A 22,679-nucleotide genomic window follows, 5' to 3' on the forward strand; every position below is an offset into this window, starting at 1 on the left:
TACTATAGCTCTGTAGTAAAACTTAAAATTAGGAGTGGTGATACCTCCAGAAGGTATTATATGATTGTTTTAGATTAGATATTATCTTATAAGTTTTAGACATGTGTGCTTCAATTAGATTAACTACTGTGTCTAGGTAGCTTGGAAGGAGCTTGGAAGGAGCTTGGAAGGGGGTGTGGTGGGGAGGAGAGGAACTTTCAATAATGGGAAATAGAATATAGAAGGGGAAATTGGCCTAGGAGGATTAAATGGGGTGGGGTGGGATGGAATGGGAGGGAAAGTTAAAGGAGGGACTATGTGGAGGGACAACTATCACTAAGTCTTTTGAAAAGCCATATGGAAACATATGGCTTACTGTGTAAGCTTCCTGAAATGTATACATATATGAAATAAAATTAAATGGAGTTACAATATAATGTGGGAGACAATGTCACAACTGGAAACAGAATGCTACCATGTATAACCTGCAGTGCTAGGAATGAGTTACATGTTGATGAATCATTGGCCAAAGTAGTCTCATATAACTACCCACTAATATCACAGGCTAATGTCAATGCTATTGGTTAACCTCTACAACCTGATAGTAAGATCCTGTATCTGAAGACACTATTTATGCCACTGAAGCTGGAGAAATCAAGGTGGTGCTCAACTAGAAGCTTCTTCTCTACTGTCTAGTGTGCATGGTGCTCAAAGATACTAATGCACACTACCAGATAAGAAATATAATGATCAGTATTACCCAGCTGCAAAACCTGTGACTCATAATAACAACATGGCTGCAAGGTATACTTATATAATAATTTTACAAATATTATGGTATTAACCAACCACTTTTCTACTGGATTTAAGGACCACTCCATGGATTAGAACCCATACATGAGACTGCTAATATGTTTAAGAACCCGAGATTTGGTAGTTCATGGGCCCTAGTTTGAAAACATACTGGCTAAAGGAACATAGCAATAAACTGACTCTTAATTGCTATGACCATTAATACTCCACTCAGTCTTTTTTAGAGAAGGTTCCTCTTGTAGTAGACTGAATTAACACAGAGACCTCTACAACTGGATGATGTAAAGAAAGTGAGAAATTTTGGAGCACTCAGTCCTAAGTCTTCATCAAGAGCCTCTTTTCAAGAATGTAAGAGCCAGAGGTGATAGATGATTGCAAGAAAATACCATCTTCCAAATACAACATGAATTGATGTACATTTAAACTCACAGAGACTACATGCATAAGACCTAAAGAAGTTCAAGTCAGAAAAATTTCCTAGCACAGAGAAAGGGACAAAGGCACAAAATCCCTTCCCTCAGAAGCTATATTCAATTGATAACTACAGGGAGAAAGAAAAAAATAATCAGTTTTCTCCAATGGTGTGACATAGAGTATATCAATCACATCCCATGTTTAACAGTTGTTAGACAACACAAAACAAGATATCATATTTTCTGGATTCCTTTGTTTGCTTTAGTTTGGTATTCTTTTTCCTTTTTGACTTTTGCTTGCTTTGATTATTTTTTCTGAAAGAAAAAGAAAGAACATTGAATTTGGGTGGATATTGAGGCGGTAAGCATCTTGGAGGAGTTGAAAGAGGGGATAGACTGTGATTAAAATATATTGTAGGAAAAAATTTTAAAGCCAATTGTTTGAACACCATCTATAAATGAAACCATGCGAGGAGAATTCTGAGAGACTGTGAGATAGCTGCAAGGAAACAAGATAAAAGTCTTAAAACCTCTTGTTTTTCCATAACGTGATTTGGTTTTCCAACGTGCTTTCGTGCCTCTCCCAGGTGTAGTAAATAGTGGGGTTTGCTTCAGATTATCCATCATCTTACTTTTGTTATTTAAAAATGTTTCCAAGGACAGGTTGGTCTTGTGACTGTATACAGCCTAAACTCCGGTGAACCTTGCTTATGACTTGCTTAACCCCCAGAATATAAATCGCCGATACCCTGAATAAAGTTGGTTATTGCATGGGACTTTACCTCATTTTTAGGCCCCACTCTCCCAGGTTTATGTCAACATTTTTAAAAGGATGGATACATTTATATTAAAACCTTAAAGACTAGGCCCCCTATGTACTTCTTTGGAAGAGCACATGTTTATTATACAGAAATACTGAGTTGTATTCCTAGCATGGCAAAATTGTCAAACAAATTGGGCAAAAATAGAAACAGTTCTTCTAAGTTCATTCTTGAACTACTTCCACATATGTCCATCTACAACGACCACTTCTCCCCCAAATAATGCTACCTCATATTGAAAAGTACTTTATGTTCATCCAGGAGCCTATTTGGATTTTATTTTCCACCTTTTTTATTCAAACTATTTTTATACGACATATGCTGAACAGTTTCCACTCCCTCGATTCCTGCCTGTCCTTCCCACCTATATCCACACTGTACACTAGAAGAATCACCCTGGCGTCTACTTGAAGTCCATCACCAACATAGAACTGATAATTACAGCACAATTAGCATCTGCTTATGGGCATTCTCCCTTAACACCTACAAACTTGAAACTTTCCCAGGAATCCCATTTATAGGTAACTGATACGTACTGAATACCTTGTGTGCCAAACTACAATGAATCTTATTACTTTATCAGACTATAGTTCCACCCAAGTGAAGTAGCCACTTTACTTATCTCACTTATGGAAAACTGAGAAAACAAAAGGTTTCTTCACCTTTTGGTATGCTCTCTGAGAGTCACCCAAATGTTTTTTATGGCTAATGCTAAAACAAATAATCGTGACTCTCTTAAGGAGTCTATGTGTATATTTGGGGAAATCTCATTTTCTTTGACTTTCCTTTAGAAAATCCCATATTCATATTCTCATGTGTGCTCTAGGTCTCTTCTTGAGATCCTTTCCTCCTTAATATCTGTCTTAGTCAATGTTCTATTGCTGTGAAGAAACATCATGACCATCCCAATTCTTATAAAGGAAAGCATTCAATTGGGGCTTACAGTTTCATGTTTCATTACCCACATGGCAGAAAGCATGCTGGCACGCAGGCAGATGGTGGCTGCAGAAGCAGCTGAGAGTTCTACATCTAGATTCACAGGAAGCAGAAAGAACCTGGCTTGAGCTCAATGCCATTCCATAATGACTGAGCATTCAAATACAAGAGCCTATGGTGGCCATCCCTATTCAAACCACCACAATATCTTTCACGAAATCTCCAATTCTGCTTCCTGAAATTCCTCTCTCTAGTAAATCCATAAATTGTAGTTTAGTATAGGTCATGGTACCTCAAAGATTTGGGGCCCTCAAAAGGCAGCTGAGAGGGACAATGTGGAGGTGAGTCTTGTTAACTTACCTCTCACACTCCTTTCTTAAGCCTGGCTTCCACGTGAATCTATCTTCTTTGAATAACTAATGCCCTCTTACTAGCTTTCATTTTCTTTAACTCTAAACTTTGCTTTCACTGGCACCTTCTCATATCGCCCCAATTTTATTGCTCCTGTGCTTTTAAAGTATTTTATTTTAGAAGTTAGGGATGTAGCTTAGTAGTGGAGTACATGCTAAGTATGTATAAGGTTCTGAGTAGAATTTCCAGCACCAAAAATTGATATATATTCTAAATAAAATTGCACATTATTTGGCATACAGTAAGCACAAATACATACTGAATAACTATGTGCCTATAGGATGAATTCCAAACTCTAATCTGACACTCCATGGTATTTCAAAATCTGGCTGCTAGGGAATGAGCTTCAGTTTTGTTTTGTTTTGTTTTGTTTTCAGGGATGCTGATTCCATAATACTGCCCATGCTCCAGTAGATGGCCCTACACCGGTGCATGCACTGGTAGCACCAAAAAGTGGTTTAAAGGAAGAATGCATGAATTTAGGAGGGGGATAGTTCTGGAAGGGATAGGAGAGTAGCAACCTGGGAGTGGATTTGATGGAAATACACCGTATAACACATAAAATAGCCAAAGAAAACATTCTAAAATATTTTTAAAATGTGTCTACAATCTATCTTTTCTTGATACAGCTTCTACTTCTCTCTCTAATATACCGCTTCAAGAACCCTATATTCCAGGCACTTTGAACCACTTGCCCTTTGCATTCTCCATGTAGGCCATTACTTCCATGAAATCTCACTCTTCTCTGGAAAACTCTTAGTTTTAAAAACATATTAACACCTTCTATGTTCAGGTTTCACTGATTATCTCGGCGTTGTGACAGCTCTATTTACAATATACTTCACTCTCTCCTTCACAAAGGCACGAACTTGCTTTTATTTTCTTTGCCTCTGCAGGGCCTCTCTCAGTAAACTTTTCATTGACTGGCAAAGTACAAGCTCACTAATAGTTCAGTGGATGAGGAACCAGAAAGGAAAGAGGTCCTTCCTCCAACTCGGTTTCCTGATTTTGAGGAGTCCCCTTTCTCTTGTTCAGCCCCATCTCCGCCGCTCCCCGCCCCGCCCCCCCCCCCCCGGATTTTCAGTTCCAGTCTATTTACATTTCAATGTCAAAGCTACAAATCCCTGGGTAGCATCTAGAAAATTTGACATCTAGGAAGCTAAATCACCTACAGTTTCTCTCCAGCCCAAGGCATTCTGTAATAAATGATTTCTTAATTTGTTGACGGGGTGGGGTGGGGGTACGCGTGAGGCCCGAGTCCGAGTCTTGTGATAAAAGGTATGTTTCTCATCTTCTTAGCTGCTTTCGAGAAAATTTTCTCCATTTTGCCGCACATTGGTAGGACAAATATCTTCATTCCTTTGCTTATAATCTTTGACATAATTATCAGTGACATATTGATTTAAAGTGCCGCTACAGGAACTGGAACAGGAATGCTTTGCTTGGCCTTCTGGGAGTTGTAGTTCTAGAGGCACCCGGGTTGCCTGGCTGGCCCCGGAACTGCGGACTACAGCTCCCAGGCCTTCTCTAAGCCCTTACCACACAGGCTCAAAGCCACAAACCAGTAGGAGGTGGCTGTATTGTATCTATTGTATGCCTTGGCTGGTGCATTTTTTTTTTAAAAAACAATTCCCTGGACGTGAAATTGAGAGTGAAAAGCATGGCAGATGAACAAGAAATCATGTGCAAATTGGAAAGCATAAAAGAGATCAGGTAAGCCGGTCACTGCTTAATGCAGCATCCTTCCACTCTCCTCGATCACCCCTCCCTTCCCAGGCATCCCTGGGAGCAAGGAGTACTGCTTGTTGTTGATTTGTTTTTGTTGTTGTTGTTTGGTGAAAACTATCTATTGTTGGGCTACTTGCAAAGGGAATCAGGAGCTGGAAGGGGGTCCATTCATCACACACTTAATGGATGAGGTGAAGAATGAAGGGGCTTGGCTAAATTGAAATCAAGTCTAGAGGAGGTAGTTGGTGGAAGTGTGTGTGTGTGTGTGTGTGTGTGTGTGTGTGTGTGTGTGTTGTGTGTACCAGGCAGAAGGGAAGAAGTGGAGATGGCGATGTCTTTCCAGATGTAGCTGAGATAGAATAGAAGTAGAGGGATAAACCAGGACAACTAACTGTATTTTTTTTTTTTTTTTGGTATTCTTTTTGTTTAGAACGAGTCGCTTTTTGCTTCTTGCTTTATAACAGTTGAGAATGATTTTTCCATCAGCCTCATGACCCAGAGCTTGAGACAGCCTTTTGAAAGCCAAGTTTAACTGGCCAATTCATTCAGTTTGCAACTTTGCTGTGGCTGTAGTCTAGGGATGCTGATGAAGCTGGGGAGTGGGCTGTTCTTATTTGCCTGTAACTCTTTCACCACTTTTTGTTTCCTATCCTGGGGTTGGAAGGAGGTTGTGAACTATGAGGATGTGAACAAGAGCTGGAGGTTTGGCAAACTGAGAATTGTCACACCTCCAATAGGTTACTCAGCGAGCAAGTTTTGATACTGTAGTGCTATTCCCGCCAAGAAAACAATAATAATTCAAATGCTGACTATGTTGGCCTCCCCTGCTGTGCCTAACTCCCTGAATCTGTAGTGTTTTTCAGACATATGGAAAAAAGAAAAATAAAAGGACATAGAGTGTATCTTTTCTTAAAATTTAGGCCATATAATTTAACCCTGACAAATTTGACAAGAGATTTAACCTTTGTGGTATCTCTGCGGGATCTACACATGGTGATGGTAGTGAAGAATCTTGGTTTCTTCTTCCTCTTGGAGGGATTGTGTGTTTTTCCCTTTGCAAAGTAAGGAAATGTTCATTTATTGAGCCCCTGTTATGCCAGCCCCTCCCCCATTTCAATCCATTTTTGCAAGTTCCCTGTGACCTTTGTCATAAGTGGGAAAATGGGGGTCTGGAGAATTTGAGTGAGTTCTTATATTCATGAAGCTTAACAATGCTACATTTTCACAGGAATTGAGTCTTCCTACAAAGGCTCTGTTCTTCTGTTTCCCACTGAAGGTCTGCTGCTGTCTTTTTCTACAAAGACACCAGGAGATAGGAAATGAGTTTCTTTGGTGCAGAAGAATGCTAAGGATGAAACTAATGAAAAGCTTAGACCTTTGAATAGAGGGTCTCTAACTTCAGTCTTCTCTTCATGGACTTTAAAATAAGTTTATCTTAATCCCAGAAATGGACTATTTGGGATCAAGGTCATTAATCCCCAGTGAAAATAGACCCTTTTCAGTGGAGAGCAAGTCAGGAGCCGTGGCTTCTTTTCTCAACCAGGTTAGATAGTAGAAGAAGAGATTTAGAGAGAAGGCTGAAGTTCCACTCCAATAACATAAATTTCCACTCCAATAACACTTGTTTGTTAAGAAAGATCCCGTGTAAAAGCTAGATTTCTGCTGAAAGTATCACAAGGCCTACTAAAACAAAAGATTTAAGTAAGATCCAGAATATCCAACTTTTATTGAAAAATTTCACGCTGTACTAATAACTCTTCGTGAATGAAAAACTACATAGATATCAATATTGATAAATCACAGATTCAGAATAATATAACACGAGTTTTAAAATATACATCATGAAAATGCCTCTGTAAACAACTGCAACACCCTGGGAGCATTTAAACATACAAAAATCACAATTCAGAGAAACTTCAGACTTTTAAACAGTGTTGGAAATGTTAAGAACTACAGAGACTTTTGGAGTTGAAGTAAATGCCAACTTGTATTGTTCTTGTCACCAATCTAAGAGCCAGGGATTACAATGTGTTGGTTTCAATGAGGAAGTTCCCAATAGGCTTGGGTATTTGATTCTTGTTTTCCAGTTAGTGGTGCTGTTTGGAGTGATAGTATCACACTGCTGGAGGAAGTGCTTTGCTGGAGTAGCAGGTTCGGGGACTGGGCATTGCCAATTCTCTCTACTTCCTGTTTGAGGTTGCTTCTTACCTTCCTGTTCTTGCTGTCTGCTGCCATCTCTCTCCTGCCATTATGGACTTTCCTTCTGAAACCATAAATCCAAATACATTCTTCCTTAAGTTAAAGAAAATTAAAAACCACAGGAAATAGACAAGTACCAACAGCAATAAAAACAAAAGAAGATGCTAAAGAGCATCTTTAAAACAACCCTTAAAACTCAACAGATAGGTTCAAATGTAAGACAGAGAAGACAGGGAAAAAAATGAGGCAGCTTAATCCTAAAGCAAGAGAAATCACGGTGAGGTGATTACTAAGTTTAAAAATTGTCCTCGGACAGGAGAAACAGGACTGGAAAACTAAATAGTTGGGAAATTGGGGACTAATATTGTTCCTTACTGAAGAAAAACAACTTCCGGATTCAAGAAGCTAATCAAACAGTAATAAGAGTCAACTAAATCTACTCCAACACACATTGTAATCAGACTTCAGGAAAAGTAGGATAAAGAAAAAAACAATCTTTTAAGGAAAGCAGCTAAGAAGTAGTAATCCCCTAATTATATATATATATGGGGGAAAAATAGAAAGGCAATTTCCTTAACAGAAAAAATACCAAGGACTTAGTAGAAAGAGGTACAGCATGTTCAAGTGCTGAAGGAAGAGCTTCCAGTGTAGAATCCTATATGCAGTGATAATATTGTATTTCAAGATAGAAGACATTCTCAAGTGATGGAATTATCAGCAGAGGTAGTGTAGAAGGGTGACAAAAATATTTCAAGTAGAGAAATAAACAACTTTGCAACACCAGGAAGCACAGAAGTACCAAGCAAAAACATGATGGAAATAACTTTACTTTTTCTTCTGAATTTTCTTAACAATGTTTGGTGATCAAAGAACATTTTTGTTTTTTATTTTCTTTTTTATTATCACATATTAATGTATAAAAACTTCTAGTGACATTGCACATATGTATATAATGTACTTTGGTCATATGGACTGCTCTTACACTTGCTTGTTCCCTATTCCCTGGCCCTCTTCTTCCCCATCAGACCTCTTGAAGGAAACTTTCTAACATAATTATAACATAATCTCAGTGTATATACATGAATATTTATGATATGTTATATATATATGAATAAAAGAAATAAAACATAATATATTTCACTAAAGTTAGTAGTATGTTAGGAGATACTGATAATATATCTCAGTCTATTAAGTCCATTCATCACAGACTTAATGGATGAGGTGAAGAATGAAGGGGCTTGGCTAAATTGAAATCAAGTCTAGAGGAGGTAGTTGGTGGAAGTGTGTGTGTGTGCATACACACACACACACATACATACATATGGTGTTTCTCAAAGCAAACACTAATAATATACAAAGAGATGTTCTTAAAAGTATAAAGAAATAAACACAAAATGAATTTCTAAAACATGTTTAGTTCATTCAAGAAAGGCAGGTTAAAAAAACCAAAAAACAAAGCCACCTAACCACCACCACCACCAAAACCAGTAAGGAAGCAAACAAACAAACCTCCAAGCCGAAAATAAAAAGAATTTACAAAATTTAAAAGGCAGAGCTAGTTTTTACATTGAAATAAATCTGTTATAGATCATGTAAGGCTGGAGAGATACCTTAGTGGTTAAGAGTGCTAATTATTCTTAGAGAGGGCTTGGGTTTGTTTGTAGCTCACAACTGCCTCTAACTCTAGTTCCAACGTTCTTGTCTGGCTTTCATAGGCATCTGCATGCCTACAACAGACTGAATTAATGCAGTACACATGTATACATGATTTAAAAGTATTTTGTTTTATTATTTTGTGTATATTGGTGTTTTGCCGCCGTGTGTGTGTGTGTGTGTGTGTGTGTGTGTGTGTGTGTGTATTACTTTGGCTTCATTAGGAAAAAATGCAACTAAAAAGAGATTTATACAATGAATTTCTAGAATGCAGAGCTTAATTCTTGTAATTTATTCATTTTAAATTGAGAAAATCCTGTCAATATATGCTTGATGTCTGCATTTCTATAGGTAACTATGTATGCGAGCTACATGGAAGGAGCCAGCAAAGATAGAAAAGGATCTGGAGAAAGGAACTAGCAGTTGTTAAGAACATAATAATTTAAAAGTTCTTGGCTCATTTAGTCGGTTCATCTTTCCAGTGGAAAGAATTATCCACATTTTGTATCTAAGGGTATAGATTCGGAGAGATTAGGCTACCTATGGATGGTTACATATTATTGATTTGTTTGCTGTTGGTTTTGAGCTTTATTGCATTGTAGTCAGAGGCTCTTCAGAATTATTCAGTTTTTCTTTATTTGTTATGATCTCTTTTGTTTCCCAGTATATGGTCTATTTTTGGGAAGCTTCCATGGGCTATTGAGTAAAGTGTATATTCTTTAGTATTTGTATGGAACATGCTGGAGCAGACTGCTAGGCCTATTTGATGTATGATGCCACTGAATTCTGTCGTGTTTCTGTTTATATTTTGTTTTATGTTCTGTCTATTGGAGGAAATGAGGCATTAAAGTTATCTACTATTCCTCAGTTGAAGTAAATCTTTGTTTCCAAGTACAGTAATCGTCTTTTTATAAAACTGGCTACACAGTAGTTTGGTACATATATGTACTATCTTCTTGATTGTTTCCTTGATTAAAACCAAGTAACTTTTTCCATATATTTTTGAGATTATAGCATAATTACATTATCTTCCCCTTCCCTAACCTTCTCCTAACCCCTCTCGTGTATCCTACCCTTGCTCTCATTCAAATCCAGGGCCCATTTTCTTTAATTGTTACATTTTATATATAAATGTGATATATATTTTTTCTTTAATTGTTGTTACATTTTATATATAAATGTGATATATATGTGTGTGTGTCTATATATATATATATACACACTTATAATTTATATATTTCTAAACATATAAGTAGAACTTTCTCAGTTTGTATGTTACTTGTATGTACATGATTTCAGGGGTGCCTATTTGTTATTGGATAATCCACTGGGGGAGTTCTTCCTTGGGGAGCATTATTTCCCCACTTCTCAGCATCTCTTCCCTTCCTATAGTTCTTTGTCTAGGGTTAAGGAATTATGAGCTTTCCCCCTTTCATGTTGCGTGTCTATTGGTGTCCTCCTTGTTCAGTTCATGTTTCAGCAGCCATGTTTGTGAGACTTCATGTGAGAGTAATTGCTATTCTCCTAACGTAATTGTCATCTCCAAGGCGTACTGCCTCCCTCTGCTAACCTAGGCCTAGTCCTGGAAGCTCCTAGCCTCTATACAATCTTATCAAGGTCTAGAATGTTTTCAACCTCTGAGACTTACTGCTGAGTAACTTCACCCTTTCTTGTTCTTTCTGAGCTCTGGCTGGCTGGTTCAATCCAGCTGTTCTTGTTCAAACTCCTCTCAAAGCTGACTTAATTCAATTGGGCTTCTCTCAGTTCCTGACTGAATTACTCTGCTTGGTCTCATACTGTTTCTGGCAATCTGTTCTAATCTGGCTCCCTCTTATTCTCTAGTTCGTTATGTCTTACTCAGTATCTAGCTTGTTCTAAGGTGAGCCACACCACAATTAGAAACAGGATTTTCCAGTAAACAACACAATCTTGGAGTTCACAGTATGATCAAATATCCTGCAACAACTTTGTGGCTGTAGCTTCTTTAACATTTCTAGAAGACATATTTTGACAGCAAACTTCCTATTCCTTTGGCTGTTACCACCTCCTCCCACAAATTATCTGCAATTGTCCCTGAGTCTTTCGTGCCGGAATTGTGTTGTAGATAGGACTAGCTCACATCTTGAATTTTGACCAGTTTTGGTTTTCTGTAAATGCTCTGTTGCAAAGAGAAATTTCCTTGGTGAATGATGAGAACTACACTTATCTATGTGTATAAGGATAAATATTTAGAATGTAGTTAGGAATTATGCTCTTCCAGTAACCATGGCTGCTTCACTAGCATGGACTAGTTAACTAGATTTCCAGTATTATGAGAAAAAAAAGAGTCATGTTTTCCCTCTTGATGAGTAGCTCCTAAGTCCAATTAGAGAGACATTGATTACTACTAAGTTGTGCATACCACTATTGCAACCTTAGAGTTATTATATTGTGCTGATTGTTGTGATTCATAAGCATTATAGCTGGGTAGGACTGTTGGTTGTCCCCTCCTTTTGTCTTTTAATACCATGAAAACTAGTTTTCAAGGAGGAGGCTTTCAGGACATATTCTGCTTTGATCCTCTGGGTCAAGTGCCCAACTTGTATTGTGTCTTAAGCAATAGGGAGCTACCTTCTACTTCTGGGTGGTAACCAAGGGCAACAGAAATAGCCTATCATGTTTTAGGAGTCTCTCGGAAAACCTTTGATCAACAACTCTAAAGAGGGTAGCATTGTTAGCCCAGATGGGAAAATTTCATTTAAAGTATGTATGTATATGTTTATACAGATTTATCTGTATTGTAGGTATTTTACGTAGATTGTAATATGAATTTTATGACATTTTTTTGAATCCTTACTCTTATTTCACTCTCTTCTTTGTTTCCTCTCTCCCTTCCCCATTTTTCTGCTTTCCCCTTCGGATCCCTTTTATCCTGCTTTTGTACTCTCAACTGCTTCCAACTTGCAATATTTGTTTTTTACTTTCCTGGTGATTTGAATGAGAATGGTTCCCATGGGCTCATCATATATTTGAGTGTCTAGTCCCTAATTGATAGTGAAGGATTAAGAGGTGTGCCCTTGTTGAAGGAGGTGTGTCACTGACTGTGGGTTTCAGGTTTTAAAAACTCAGTTCAGGCCTAGTCTCTGTCTCCTTGCTCTCTGTCTCTGTCTCTCTGTCTCTGTCTCTCTCAGTGTCTTTGTCTGTCTCTGTGTCTCTGTCTCTGTGTCTCTGTCTTTGTGTGTCTCTCCCCCGCACCCCCCCCTCTGGCTCCCTGCTGCCAGTGGATCTGGATTTGAAACTCTCCAATGCCTGTCTGCTTCTGCCATGATAATCATGGACTAACCCTCTGAAACTGCAAGCAAGCTCCCAATTAAATACATCCTTTTATGAGAGTTGGTGTGGTCAATCTAAATGAAATTACCAAATAACAGGGGGCTCAGAGCTCCAACTAGATGTCTCTTGTCACTACACGAAGCTTCTAGTACCAGGAATTAGTTACATTTAATTGAGTTGCTGGCCAAAGAGGTCCCCTGGGAACTTCCAAACAAACAACCCAGGTTGTTGCCTAGGCAAGAGAATGTTCTCTACAAACTGACAAGGCCATATTGCTGAAGATAATGCCTAGACAACTGGTTGAATATGGAGAAGTTGAACTAGTTCCTACCTAGAGCCTTCACCTCTATGGGCTAGTGTTTGTGGTATAGAAAGTTATGCTGCATGCTACCAATAGAGAAACATAAATACCAACCCAGGTATAAACCCACTGATATAGTGTTGTCCTGCCTGAAAGATATTTTAGTGTAATAGTGGCACAAAGCTTTTGGGAGTAACCAACCAATATCCAACTTGAACTAAGGCCCATTCCATGAGATAGAACTCATACTCAATGCTGCTCAGATGGTAAAAATCCTAAGACACCCAGTAACCTAGGCTAAAACAAAATATCACTGTCCTGCTCAAGGAATGTAACAATAAAATGACTCCTAATGACATCCTATTATACTCATGCATCAGTGTTTTGCTCATCTAACATCAGAGAAGCTTCCTCCTACAGTATAAGGGAACAAAAACAGGGACCCACGGCCAAACAGTATGCAAAGAGTGAGAGACTTTGGGGCTGTGGGGGCATTCAGCTCTAAAGGGATGTCTCCATCAAATCTCTCCTCTCAGCACTCATGGAACCCTGTGGACAGAAAGAGTGTAAGAACCAGCGGAGATGGAGGCCACCAGGAAACAAAGCCTTCTAAACTCCAAAGGACTGATACATATATAAACTGGCAGAAACTGAGGCAACATGCTATATTTTCTTCAGTGTATCTTTTTGGCATTTTTGTTGAATATTAAATTTAACTGTAGTTATGTGTAGTTATGGCTGTAGTTTATGTGTACTTATGTTCAGGTCTTCATTTTTGTCCCAGTGGTATACGTGTCTATTTTGTGATACTACCATGCAGATTTTAAAAATTATTATTATTATTTTGGCTCTGATACTGTTATATTGAGATCTGGAGTGGTAATCCCCCCAGCATTCCTCTTGATTGTTTTGGTTACCATCCTATTTATAAGACCTTCCCTGGAGTTTCCTAGTTATGTTGTTGAATTTTTAAATTCTGTCTTCATACCATCTTGAGTGCTCTTCAGTCTTTCTCTTTATTGAATTGCATTTTCAAACCCTGCATTATCTTTGTCATCTTATTCATTCTTATGTTCGTTTTTGAGTTAATTCTCTTTAAGTTCACTGAGCTATTTGTTTCTCTTTTCTTTAAACTCCTTGAATATTTTATTGAAGTTTATGATTGTTAAATTCTGTGTCTTGGGATTAACCCAAGTAATTGTTCTTACATATTGTTTTGAACTGAGAACTGGGTACATAGACTTCTTGTGTTTGATGTGGATACAGCACGTTTGGCTGGTACACAGGATTTGCCGTCCAGTACAATCTGGCAATTAATGCAGGTGGGTCTCACCAAACTGGGTCCAGTCCCTGGTTATGGGCCCTGAGTTAGGTCTATTAACTGAGGAAAGTCAGGCAGGATAGGGTCAGGAATACTTACAAGGCTAGGCCAGAGCATAGGACATATGAGCCTGTCTAACCCTGACTTATGGATCTGGAACAAATATCCATAGAGGCAACTGGAACTGGAAGGGACTGTGCCAGCATGCCTAGGTATGTTACCTATGTTTCTACAGCACATAGACAGGCTAAAGAACTCCTGGCAGGTATTAGTCTTGGGTCTGTTGAGTCCTAAAATGATAAAGAGGGCCAGGTGAAAGTCATCTGATGAGTTCTAAAACGAGGTAAAGGGCAAGGAGAAAGTCGTGGTCCTTGGCAAGCAGTTTTAGGGCTACCTGAGTTGGGAGGGGCTGTGCCTGGCAGTGCCACAGGTTACCTGTGTCATCCCTCTATATGGGCTGCCCAGAGAGTTCCTGGGAGTGAGGGTTTCAGGGTCTTATGGGTCCAAAGGTAGAAAGAAGGGTCAAGAGAAGGTCAAAATCCCAGAAAAGCATCTACAGTTCAACCAGGGTTGGGAAGGACTGTGTTTGGGTGCCCAGATAGGTTACTTGTGTTTCTGCCTCAAGTGGGCAGGCTTGAGGGTCCCTGGCAGTGAGCATTTCATAATTTCATGAGTCTCAAAGGAAGGAAGAGGATCTAGGAAAAAGTCCATTGTTGCTATCTTTATTTAATTGATAACAGACTAGGAAGACTTTTCCTGGCCCAATAATAGGCCATTATTTATATTACACTTATAAGATGACATATGCTAATGAAGCTATTCTAATTTAAGTAACATATACTACTTGTTGTAAACTCTTGGTAACAAAGTCTGGACACCATTGTGGTGAAGGAGATAACCATGAATGAATTATTGGGCAGAGGGAAGTATATTATCATTTGCTGACTGCTCATCATGTGCCACATATCTTGGGAACTTACATGTGTTAAGTCATTTAATCGTTACCACATGACATATAAAGTTCATTGTGTTCTTTCCATATTAGGACTGAGTAAGTCAAAGCTGAGAGAAGGTGGTCAGATAATCTCACTTGATATTTAAAAACTCAATACCCCCTTTCAGTTTAGGATGAAGTACTTAAATTCACCCCAACATGTCAGCTGCTCTGTGTTGATTTCTTCCAAAAATCCCTAGGTTCATCTAGGACCCCCTCTCCCTCCTTTAGTAGGTGGTTCAGCAATGCTGAATTTGTCTTTAGTGTGTTGTGTCCTTCTACTCTAGTGCCTTTGTTCATCCATTCTTACTACCTGGACTGCCTTCCCTTATCTCTCTGTACTCACTGACAAAGGACGAATATTCAATAAATACTTGTTGGATGTTTGTATGTGTATGTGCACACACACACACACACACACACATACACACACACACACACACTACCTACTGCATATTCATCACATATTGTTTTTTTTAATTTTTAATATTTTTATTACATATTTTCCTCAATTACATTTCTAATGCTATCCCAAAAGTCCCCCATAGCGCCCCCCACTTCCCTACCCACCCATTCCCATTCTTTTGGCCCTGGCATTCCCCTATATTGGGGCATATAATGTTTGCAAGTCCAATGGGCCTCTCTTTCCATTGATGGCCGACTAGGCCATCTTTCGATACATATGCAGCTAGAGACAAGAGCTCCGGTGTTAAATGTGAGTCTGATTGTTATTATTCAAAGGCCAAAATCTAGTAAAGGGCAGAACCAGCATGTATACCCAGGTATGAGTTTAAAGTATATGTTCTTTCATGATATGTCTCTGCCTGCACAAACGGGTTCTTGACCCAACACTCACTCCACTGGATACATGATTCAAAATAGGATGCTACTCTGAATATCAGTTTCTCATTTCTAAAATTGGAGTAAAAGTAGACAGTTCCATGTATTCTGCATGTAACCTTGAATATGTTGAGAATAGAAGTCCAAATAAGAAGGGGTCTAAATAAACAATTTTCAAAAAAAAAAAAAACCCATATATTGCTCTCCTGTAAGGCAGGTCAACAGCTACATCAAGGATTCTACATATGCTTGGTAACTTGTTTCAAAGGTAATGTAGTGTAGTGTATAATATGCAGGTAACTGTAGTTACTTTTGCAACATTATATCAATGTTCCTGACAAGTAATACAAGGGGGAATTTTTATATTAGCCAGCTGTGCTGTATATTATAAGAGCCATTAGCCACAAGTTTAAAGTTAAATTCATTAAAATTAAATACAAATTTAACTCAGGTCATTAGTTATGGTTGCTGCATCTCATGTGCATTGGTTGTCTCTGAATGTGAGAGGAAGGGTTAGAAAAATGACTCAGAAGGAAAAGCCTAATTCTGCTTTCCATTTCTTCCTCCATTTTCCATTCTCCTTTTGGCCTGTTTCCTACTCTTGAGAAATTTCAGGAACAAGACTCTGCAGATGGAAAAGATCAAGGCCCGTTTGAAGGCTGAGTTCGAGGCTCTGGAGTCTGAAGAGAGGCACCTGAAAGAATACAAACAGGAGATGGATCTCCTGCTACAGGAGAAGATGGCCCATGTGGAGGAACTCCGACTCATCCATGCTGATATCAATGTGGTATGTGGCTAGTTTCCTGGAGCTTATCTCTGAGTCCATTAAGGATAAGGAAGTAGGGCTGGAGAGATGGCTCAGCAGTTAAAGGCACTGACTTCTCTTCCAAAGGTCCTGAGTTCAAATCCCAGCAACTTTGGTGGCTCAAAACCATCTGTAATGAGATCTGATGCTCTCTTCTGGAGTGTCTGATGATAGTTACCGAGTACTTACATATAGTAATAAATAAATAAATCTTTTTTAAAAAAAGGATGAGGAAGTAAAGAATCTTGTTGCTTTTCATTTACACGTGACTTAGATACCCCAGGGGAGACGTTCTAAAGTTACTGTGATGTAGAAAGATCCCAGGAATTCTTAGGTCAGCTCTTATTATGTCACTGACTAACCACAATGAACAAGTCCTTCATTTCTGAGCACCGTACTTTCTCCTTGTATTATGAAATAGGCTAGTTGACCTTCAAGGTTTCGTTAAGTTCTGACATGCTCACATTCTGGATGTCTTCAACTTGAGTAGCCAAGGAAAGGTCGACTAGATTCCTGCCTCTTGAGGATAGCTTAAAATTCTTAAAAGTGTCCAACCAGACCAAACAAATCATCCCTGTATGTTTAACCAAGTGGGGCGCTCTCATTAGACTGACATTTGGGAACTATTGGAATATTTGAGAACAATTTCTGAGTTGAAAAACTTCCCTCATTTTTAATTATTCATGAGGACTCTGGGCTTCTGTACAGCTTATCCCTTTATCTAGAAGTAGAAAGTGTTTACCTGTCAGTCAAGTACTTTCTAGTCCTTTCTAGCCTATGATAGAATCTTTTTTTTTTAATTCATCTTTGATGGAGCTTAGTTTTTATTCCTGAGAAACTTATTTCTGTGGAATTACTCATTTGCAGAATATTGTCAGGTCTAGAATATATATATGTATATATGTATATATATATATGTGTATATATATATATATATATATATACATATATGACTTGTATAATAGACCCTTGAGGTTTAATGTGTTAGCACAAGATTTTGGGTCTCCTGTGGGGACTGTAGACTTTGCTGCAAACTAACTGATAATATAGAACCAATAGAATTAATAATGTGTTTTCAACACAGGAGCTGAGAATCTAGACCAGTACATCTCAGACTAGAGCACCAGGGTCAACTGGAGAGTCTATTAGAACACAAATTGTTGAACTTTACTCTAGAGTTTCTAGTTAAATGTTCTGAATTTAAAGAGGGCTTGAGAATTTAAAATTCTTAGTTCCTAAATGCTAATGCTGCTGTAGCAGCTGTGTGTGTGTGTGTGTGTGTGTGTGTGTGTGTGTGTGTGTGTTAGGGTGTGGGATGGAGTGGTAGGGGCAGAAGTGTGGCAACCACATTTTGAAGACAGTTGATCTAGGAAAAAAGTGTAACAGCCTCAAAGACACAAGTCTTCAATTCTTGTGTTGATTTTTTTCCTTAAGTATTTTTTTCTGAGTAAATCCTTTATTCTGTGACCTTCATTCAGCTCACTAACCTCTAAAAACAATGATGACATGATCTAGATAACCTTTAAAGGCAATTCTAGCTATGGGAGATTACTAATTTGAGTAGCTTAACTACCATTTTATGAGCTCTATTAGTTCCTATATTTAGTGCTTTCTGTGAATTTGATCATTTGATCGTTACTAAGAGTACATGGGGTATGCACTATTAAACTTTCACTATTATAGTGATGAAGAAACTGGCACGATCAGTCATATAGAAAAGCCATTGAGAACTTGAACATAGACGGGTCTCCCTCTGGAGTCTGTCCTATTATCCATTCAGTTATAAAGCCTCTTGAGAACTTTAGGATCTTTTCTGTTTCTGCCCTTCTCTATTTTCTAGATGGAAAACACCATTAAACAGTCTGAAAATGACTTGAACAAGCTGCTGGAGTCAACCCGGAGGCTTCATGATGAGTACAAACCACTGAAAGAACACGTGGATGCCCTACGCATGACATTGGGCCTGCAAAGGCTTCCTGACCTGTGTGAAGAGGAAGAGAAACTCTCCTTGGAGTAAGCTGCCTGTTCTCTGACCCCCAAATAACACAGTGTAGCAGAAAGGAGGGTATGGTGCAGGGAGGGACATGGAGAGATACATAAAGCCTGGCCTGAAAGTCAGAATACACAGTCCTATTCTTAGATCTGTCAGTGGCCAATAGTCTCTATGCTGACATGTTATGTAAGAAGAATGATGAGATGAAGATTAATGTAAGAGTTTTACCTATGCACTGGCACAATGGCTCAGGGAGTTAAAGGGCTTTCCACCATGCCTAGCAACCTGAGTTCTGTTGCTGGGACCCCTGTGGTAGAAGAAGGGAATGAACTCCTGCAAGCTGTCCTATGACTTCCACATGTTCATGGTAGCATCCTGTGCTTGTCTACACACACACACACACACACACACACACATACACACACACACACACAAATAATTTTAAAAGTTAGGGGAGAGAGAGAGAGAGAGAGAGAGAGAGAGAGAGAGAGAGAGAGAGAGAGAGAGATTTTCTTGTTCATAGAAGGGTATAAATATACGACTGTGAATGCATAATAAGAACATTGCAAATGGCCATCAAATGGAGAATAGGTCTAAATATCTTGCTAGCCCTGAGCGTTTTTTTTTATCATCTATATCTATCAGAATTAAGAAGCAAAATGTATACCATTTGTTCTGAAAATTTGCCCTATGTTAAGGGGAAAGAGCCATGTGCTATGGGGAGGGTAGTGCCTTTCTAGAGAGGGCCCTCATACAATTTTTGATTCCTTAGCATAGAGCATAAGAGGAGAAAGGTTCTTCTTGCTTTTAGAATGATCCATCCAATGTATGTCATCCCCAAAGTTACTTTGAGAAGCAGAAAGCAGAATGGCAGACCGAACCTCAAGAACCCCCCATACCTGAATCGCTTGCTGCTGCAGCTGCTGCTGCTCAACAACTCCAAGTGGCCAGGAAGCAGGACACAAGGCAGACAGCCACCTTCAGGCAGCAGCCTCCACCTATGAAGGTAGTGAGCTTTTATTTAAAAAAATTGTTTTTTTTATTTAATTTGTTTTATTAGATATTTTCTTTATTTACATTTCAAATGTTATCCCCTTTCCTAGTTTCCCCTCCAAAAACTCCCTATCCCTTCCCCAGTAAAGTATCTTGGAATAGGAGGCGGATGATATGCTGATTGAAGTTGTGGCCTCATTTATTTTAGATCTTACTTAAATAATGTAAGTATTTACAAAGTATTACATCATATTACACAATTTACAATATTGACTGGGGCACAGAGGATGGGGTGCTATGTTGAATCCATGTTGCTTCCATTTCTGCACATTCCCGGAGAGATTAGAATACAGGGAGCTTGGCAGGCTCTATCAAAATATGATTTTTAAAGGTTAGGAAGATAACCTTAATACAAATATATAGTGAACATATCTCATTTGCAAAGGATCCAGCAGAATCAAAATTTAAGTACATTTGACGTACAGATGTTTATATGGTTGGAAACAAATGCTGAAATAAATTTGGAAATTTGTATACAGAAATTATTTTATAGAGACATAAATGTATAGATGACCTTTATAATCACCTTTTCTTCATAATTAATTTTCTACTAGGCAAAACCTGTTTGTGGGTAATCAAGGCAATATCACAGATTCAGATCAGTAGTAAATAGTCAAACAGACATTCGACTAGAGTCTGACTTGCTATACGCTTTCATTGAAGACTTACTGGCACATGCCAGGTGTGTAATGTACCTTAACATAAAATCAAGTTGGGTAATTGCAATGGACCACTTAATGTGAAAAATCTAATATAGTTATGAGCCCTTACATGGCTCAGGATGTACAAGAATTTACCATGTAAACCTGATGGCTCGAGTTTGATCCCTAAATCCCATGGAAGGAAAGAACTGACTCCCAAAATTTGTTCTAGTAGAGAATAAAAAAGTTGCCCTCAGTCATCCACACATGTTCTGTAGAGAATAGAAAAGTTGCCTTCAGCCAACCACACATGTCTGTGGCATGTGAACACACATCACACCACACACACACAAACACACACACACAGAGAGAGAGAGAGACAGAGATAGATACAGAGAGAGAGAGAGAGAGAGAGAGAGAGACAAAGAAATTGAAGTCTAAATGTTCACTCTCTTGGTTATTATAGAAAATTCTTGCTTATTCATCCCATCCAAGAACATCAACAGTGCATGGGTGAGCCCATTAGAGATAATGTTCTGATGTAATACTGCATAGATATATAGTTCTTATTTTATTTCCAAGTTTTACATAAATTTTACTGCATTCCTCTCTGTGTTATATCCTTCATTCCCAAGTTCTATGGCTTCCAAGAACACTGATCTCTACTTAAATCTTACTGGTAATTGTTCCATACCAATGGAATATTATTGCCTTTTGGTCCCATGAGTTTCAGCCATCTGAACCATTGCTTAAAAGAATCTGATTGCTGACTTTATTTATCCTATCTTCCTCCACCAGGCCTGTTTGTCGTGTCACCAACAGATTCATCGAAATGCACCTATATGCCCTCTTTGCAAAGCCAAGAGTCGGTCACGGAACCCCAAAAAGCCAAAACGGAAGCAAGATGAATGAAGAGGTGGAGGGATAGACAGACCTCTGTTGGTCGTAAATCCTCTCTTTAGTCAGAGTGATAGATGTTCTGATTTTTTTTTTTTAATATCCCTTCCTTATCCCTACTGAATCTTCTATTTAATTTGCTGGAAGAATAACCCCTTTCTCCTTGCTCTTATTTCTTTCTGCTCTTGAAGTTGTGGTTTAAGAACAGCTGTGCTTTGGGTGCTAATCACTGGGTCTCATGACCCCTTCTCTCCTATTCACATTTCTGTTACTGCTCCAGTTTGGAACTGAATGAGGGGGTAAAAGGCCCTAGTTGATGCTTTCTTTTGTTCCTGAGGACTGGAGTCTAATGAGCTGTAGGGTGTAAGGACTGGAGGAGCTCCATGCCTTGCTTTGGAAAAAAGGCTTCAGTGATTTCCTTCCCTCTGTTTTTGCCTTGGGTTCTGCAGGGACAACTACTTTATTTTAGCTGTACTTCCCAATGGGCTGATGCATATATCTTCCCCAATATTCAGGTCATCATTAAAATCTAGGGGTAACTCATATAAGTGTTCCTTTTATATAAAATTGTGAGGCCCTGGTGTTATTCTATAGTTCCACTCAAGTCTTCCAGTTATACTGAAGTTCTTACATACCAAACAGGGCATCTTCAGAATCGCAAGATCTGTCTATCTTTCTCCATACTTGTATTATTTGCAAATCAGTAGACATTTCCTACTGTGAAATTAGGGACCAAGACCCATGCCACAAGAGTCACCTAGTTCACTGCCTAAAATACTGAGTCTTATTGCTGTGGTATAGGAATTGTCTTGGACTGAGGAACCCTAAGTGAACTTTTTGTGAGGATAGAAAGGGACATAGTGTTATATGAATGCCAATCATTTTATACATGTAAGTAGGTAGGACTTTTGCTTTTCTATTCTTTCCTCCTTTTGTCTTTTATGAGGTAGCTTCAGTTAAGGACAGTTGGTCACTCCTTTTCTGTGGGTTACGTAGGTGACCTTTCTTCCCCAAATAAAAGACACTTAAGCTCTCCACGCCCCACGTCTCATTCCTTTATCAAAGGTAAGCCTCCTAGTCATGTCTTAGATCTACAGGCTGAAATCTAGAGCTGACTGTTGAAAAAGAACTAGCTCCAGGACTCTATCCCTGCCAGGGGAGAAGAGGGAGATATTTATCCTATTTTTCTTTAACTTTTGTTTTATGTTAACATATTATATCTTCAAAACATCAATGATTCCTCTGCCTTTTGAAAGTAAAACTGTTATGATATGATTTCATAAATCCTTTTAAATAAATGTTCATTTGTTGGAATAAATGCTAACTGAGTGTATTCTGTGTGCTGGACAACGAAAATGGCAACAACAACAACAATAATAGAAATGGGAGAATGAGGAAGACTGAGTGAGCTACAGAGATGTGACCAGGAGCTGGGACCTTGTGGTGGAGGGAGATAAATTGATGGCTGGAGCAGTGTAACCTGCAGTGGCTCTAGTGGAAATGTAGGCCAAGAGCAGGACCCCAACGCTGAGACTCACTATGATTTTCTTAGCATAACTAGTAATACAG

The 22,679-nt window shown here is 38.7% G+C and overlaps 1 protein-coding gene across 2 annotated transcripts; it reads left to right on the plus strand.

Moving 5' to 3' along the window:
- Window positions 1-4,863: 4,863 nt before the first annotated feature.
- Zc4h2 (zinc finger C4H2-type containing) lies at window positions 4,864-22,391 on the plus strand. 2 transcript variants are annotated; one of them, XM_021153879.3, is made up of 5 exons: window positions 4,905-5,086; window positions 16,337-16,508; window positions 18,367-18,539; window positions 19,363-19,525; window positions 21,012-22,391. In XM_021153879.3, exons 1-5 carry the CDS (start codon window positions 5,034-5,036, stop codon window positions 21,123-21,125), a joined length of 675 nt encoding a protein of 224 aa, XP_021009538.1. In that variant the 5' UTR covers window positions 4,905-5,033; the 3' UTR covers window positions 21,126-22,391. The 2 variants fall into 2 exon arrangements, with proteins under 2 accessions (XP_021009539.1, XP_021009538.1); XM_021153880.3 differs by lacking the exon at window positions 21,012-22,391 and having other exon boundaries at window positions 4,864-5,086; window positions 19,331-19,523.
- Window positions 22,392-22,679: the final 288 nt, after the last annotated feature.

The sequence above is a fragment of the Mus caroli genome, unplaced genomic scaffold (assembly GCF_978045245.1).
Source record: "Mus caroli unplaced genomic scaffold, Mus_caroli_1 scaffold_5, whole genome shotgun sequence".
Taxonomy (NCBI): domain Eukaryota; kingdom Metazoa; phylum Chordata; class Mammalia; order Rodentia; family Muridae; genus Mus; species Mus caroli.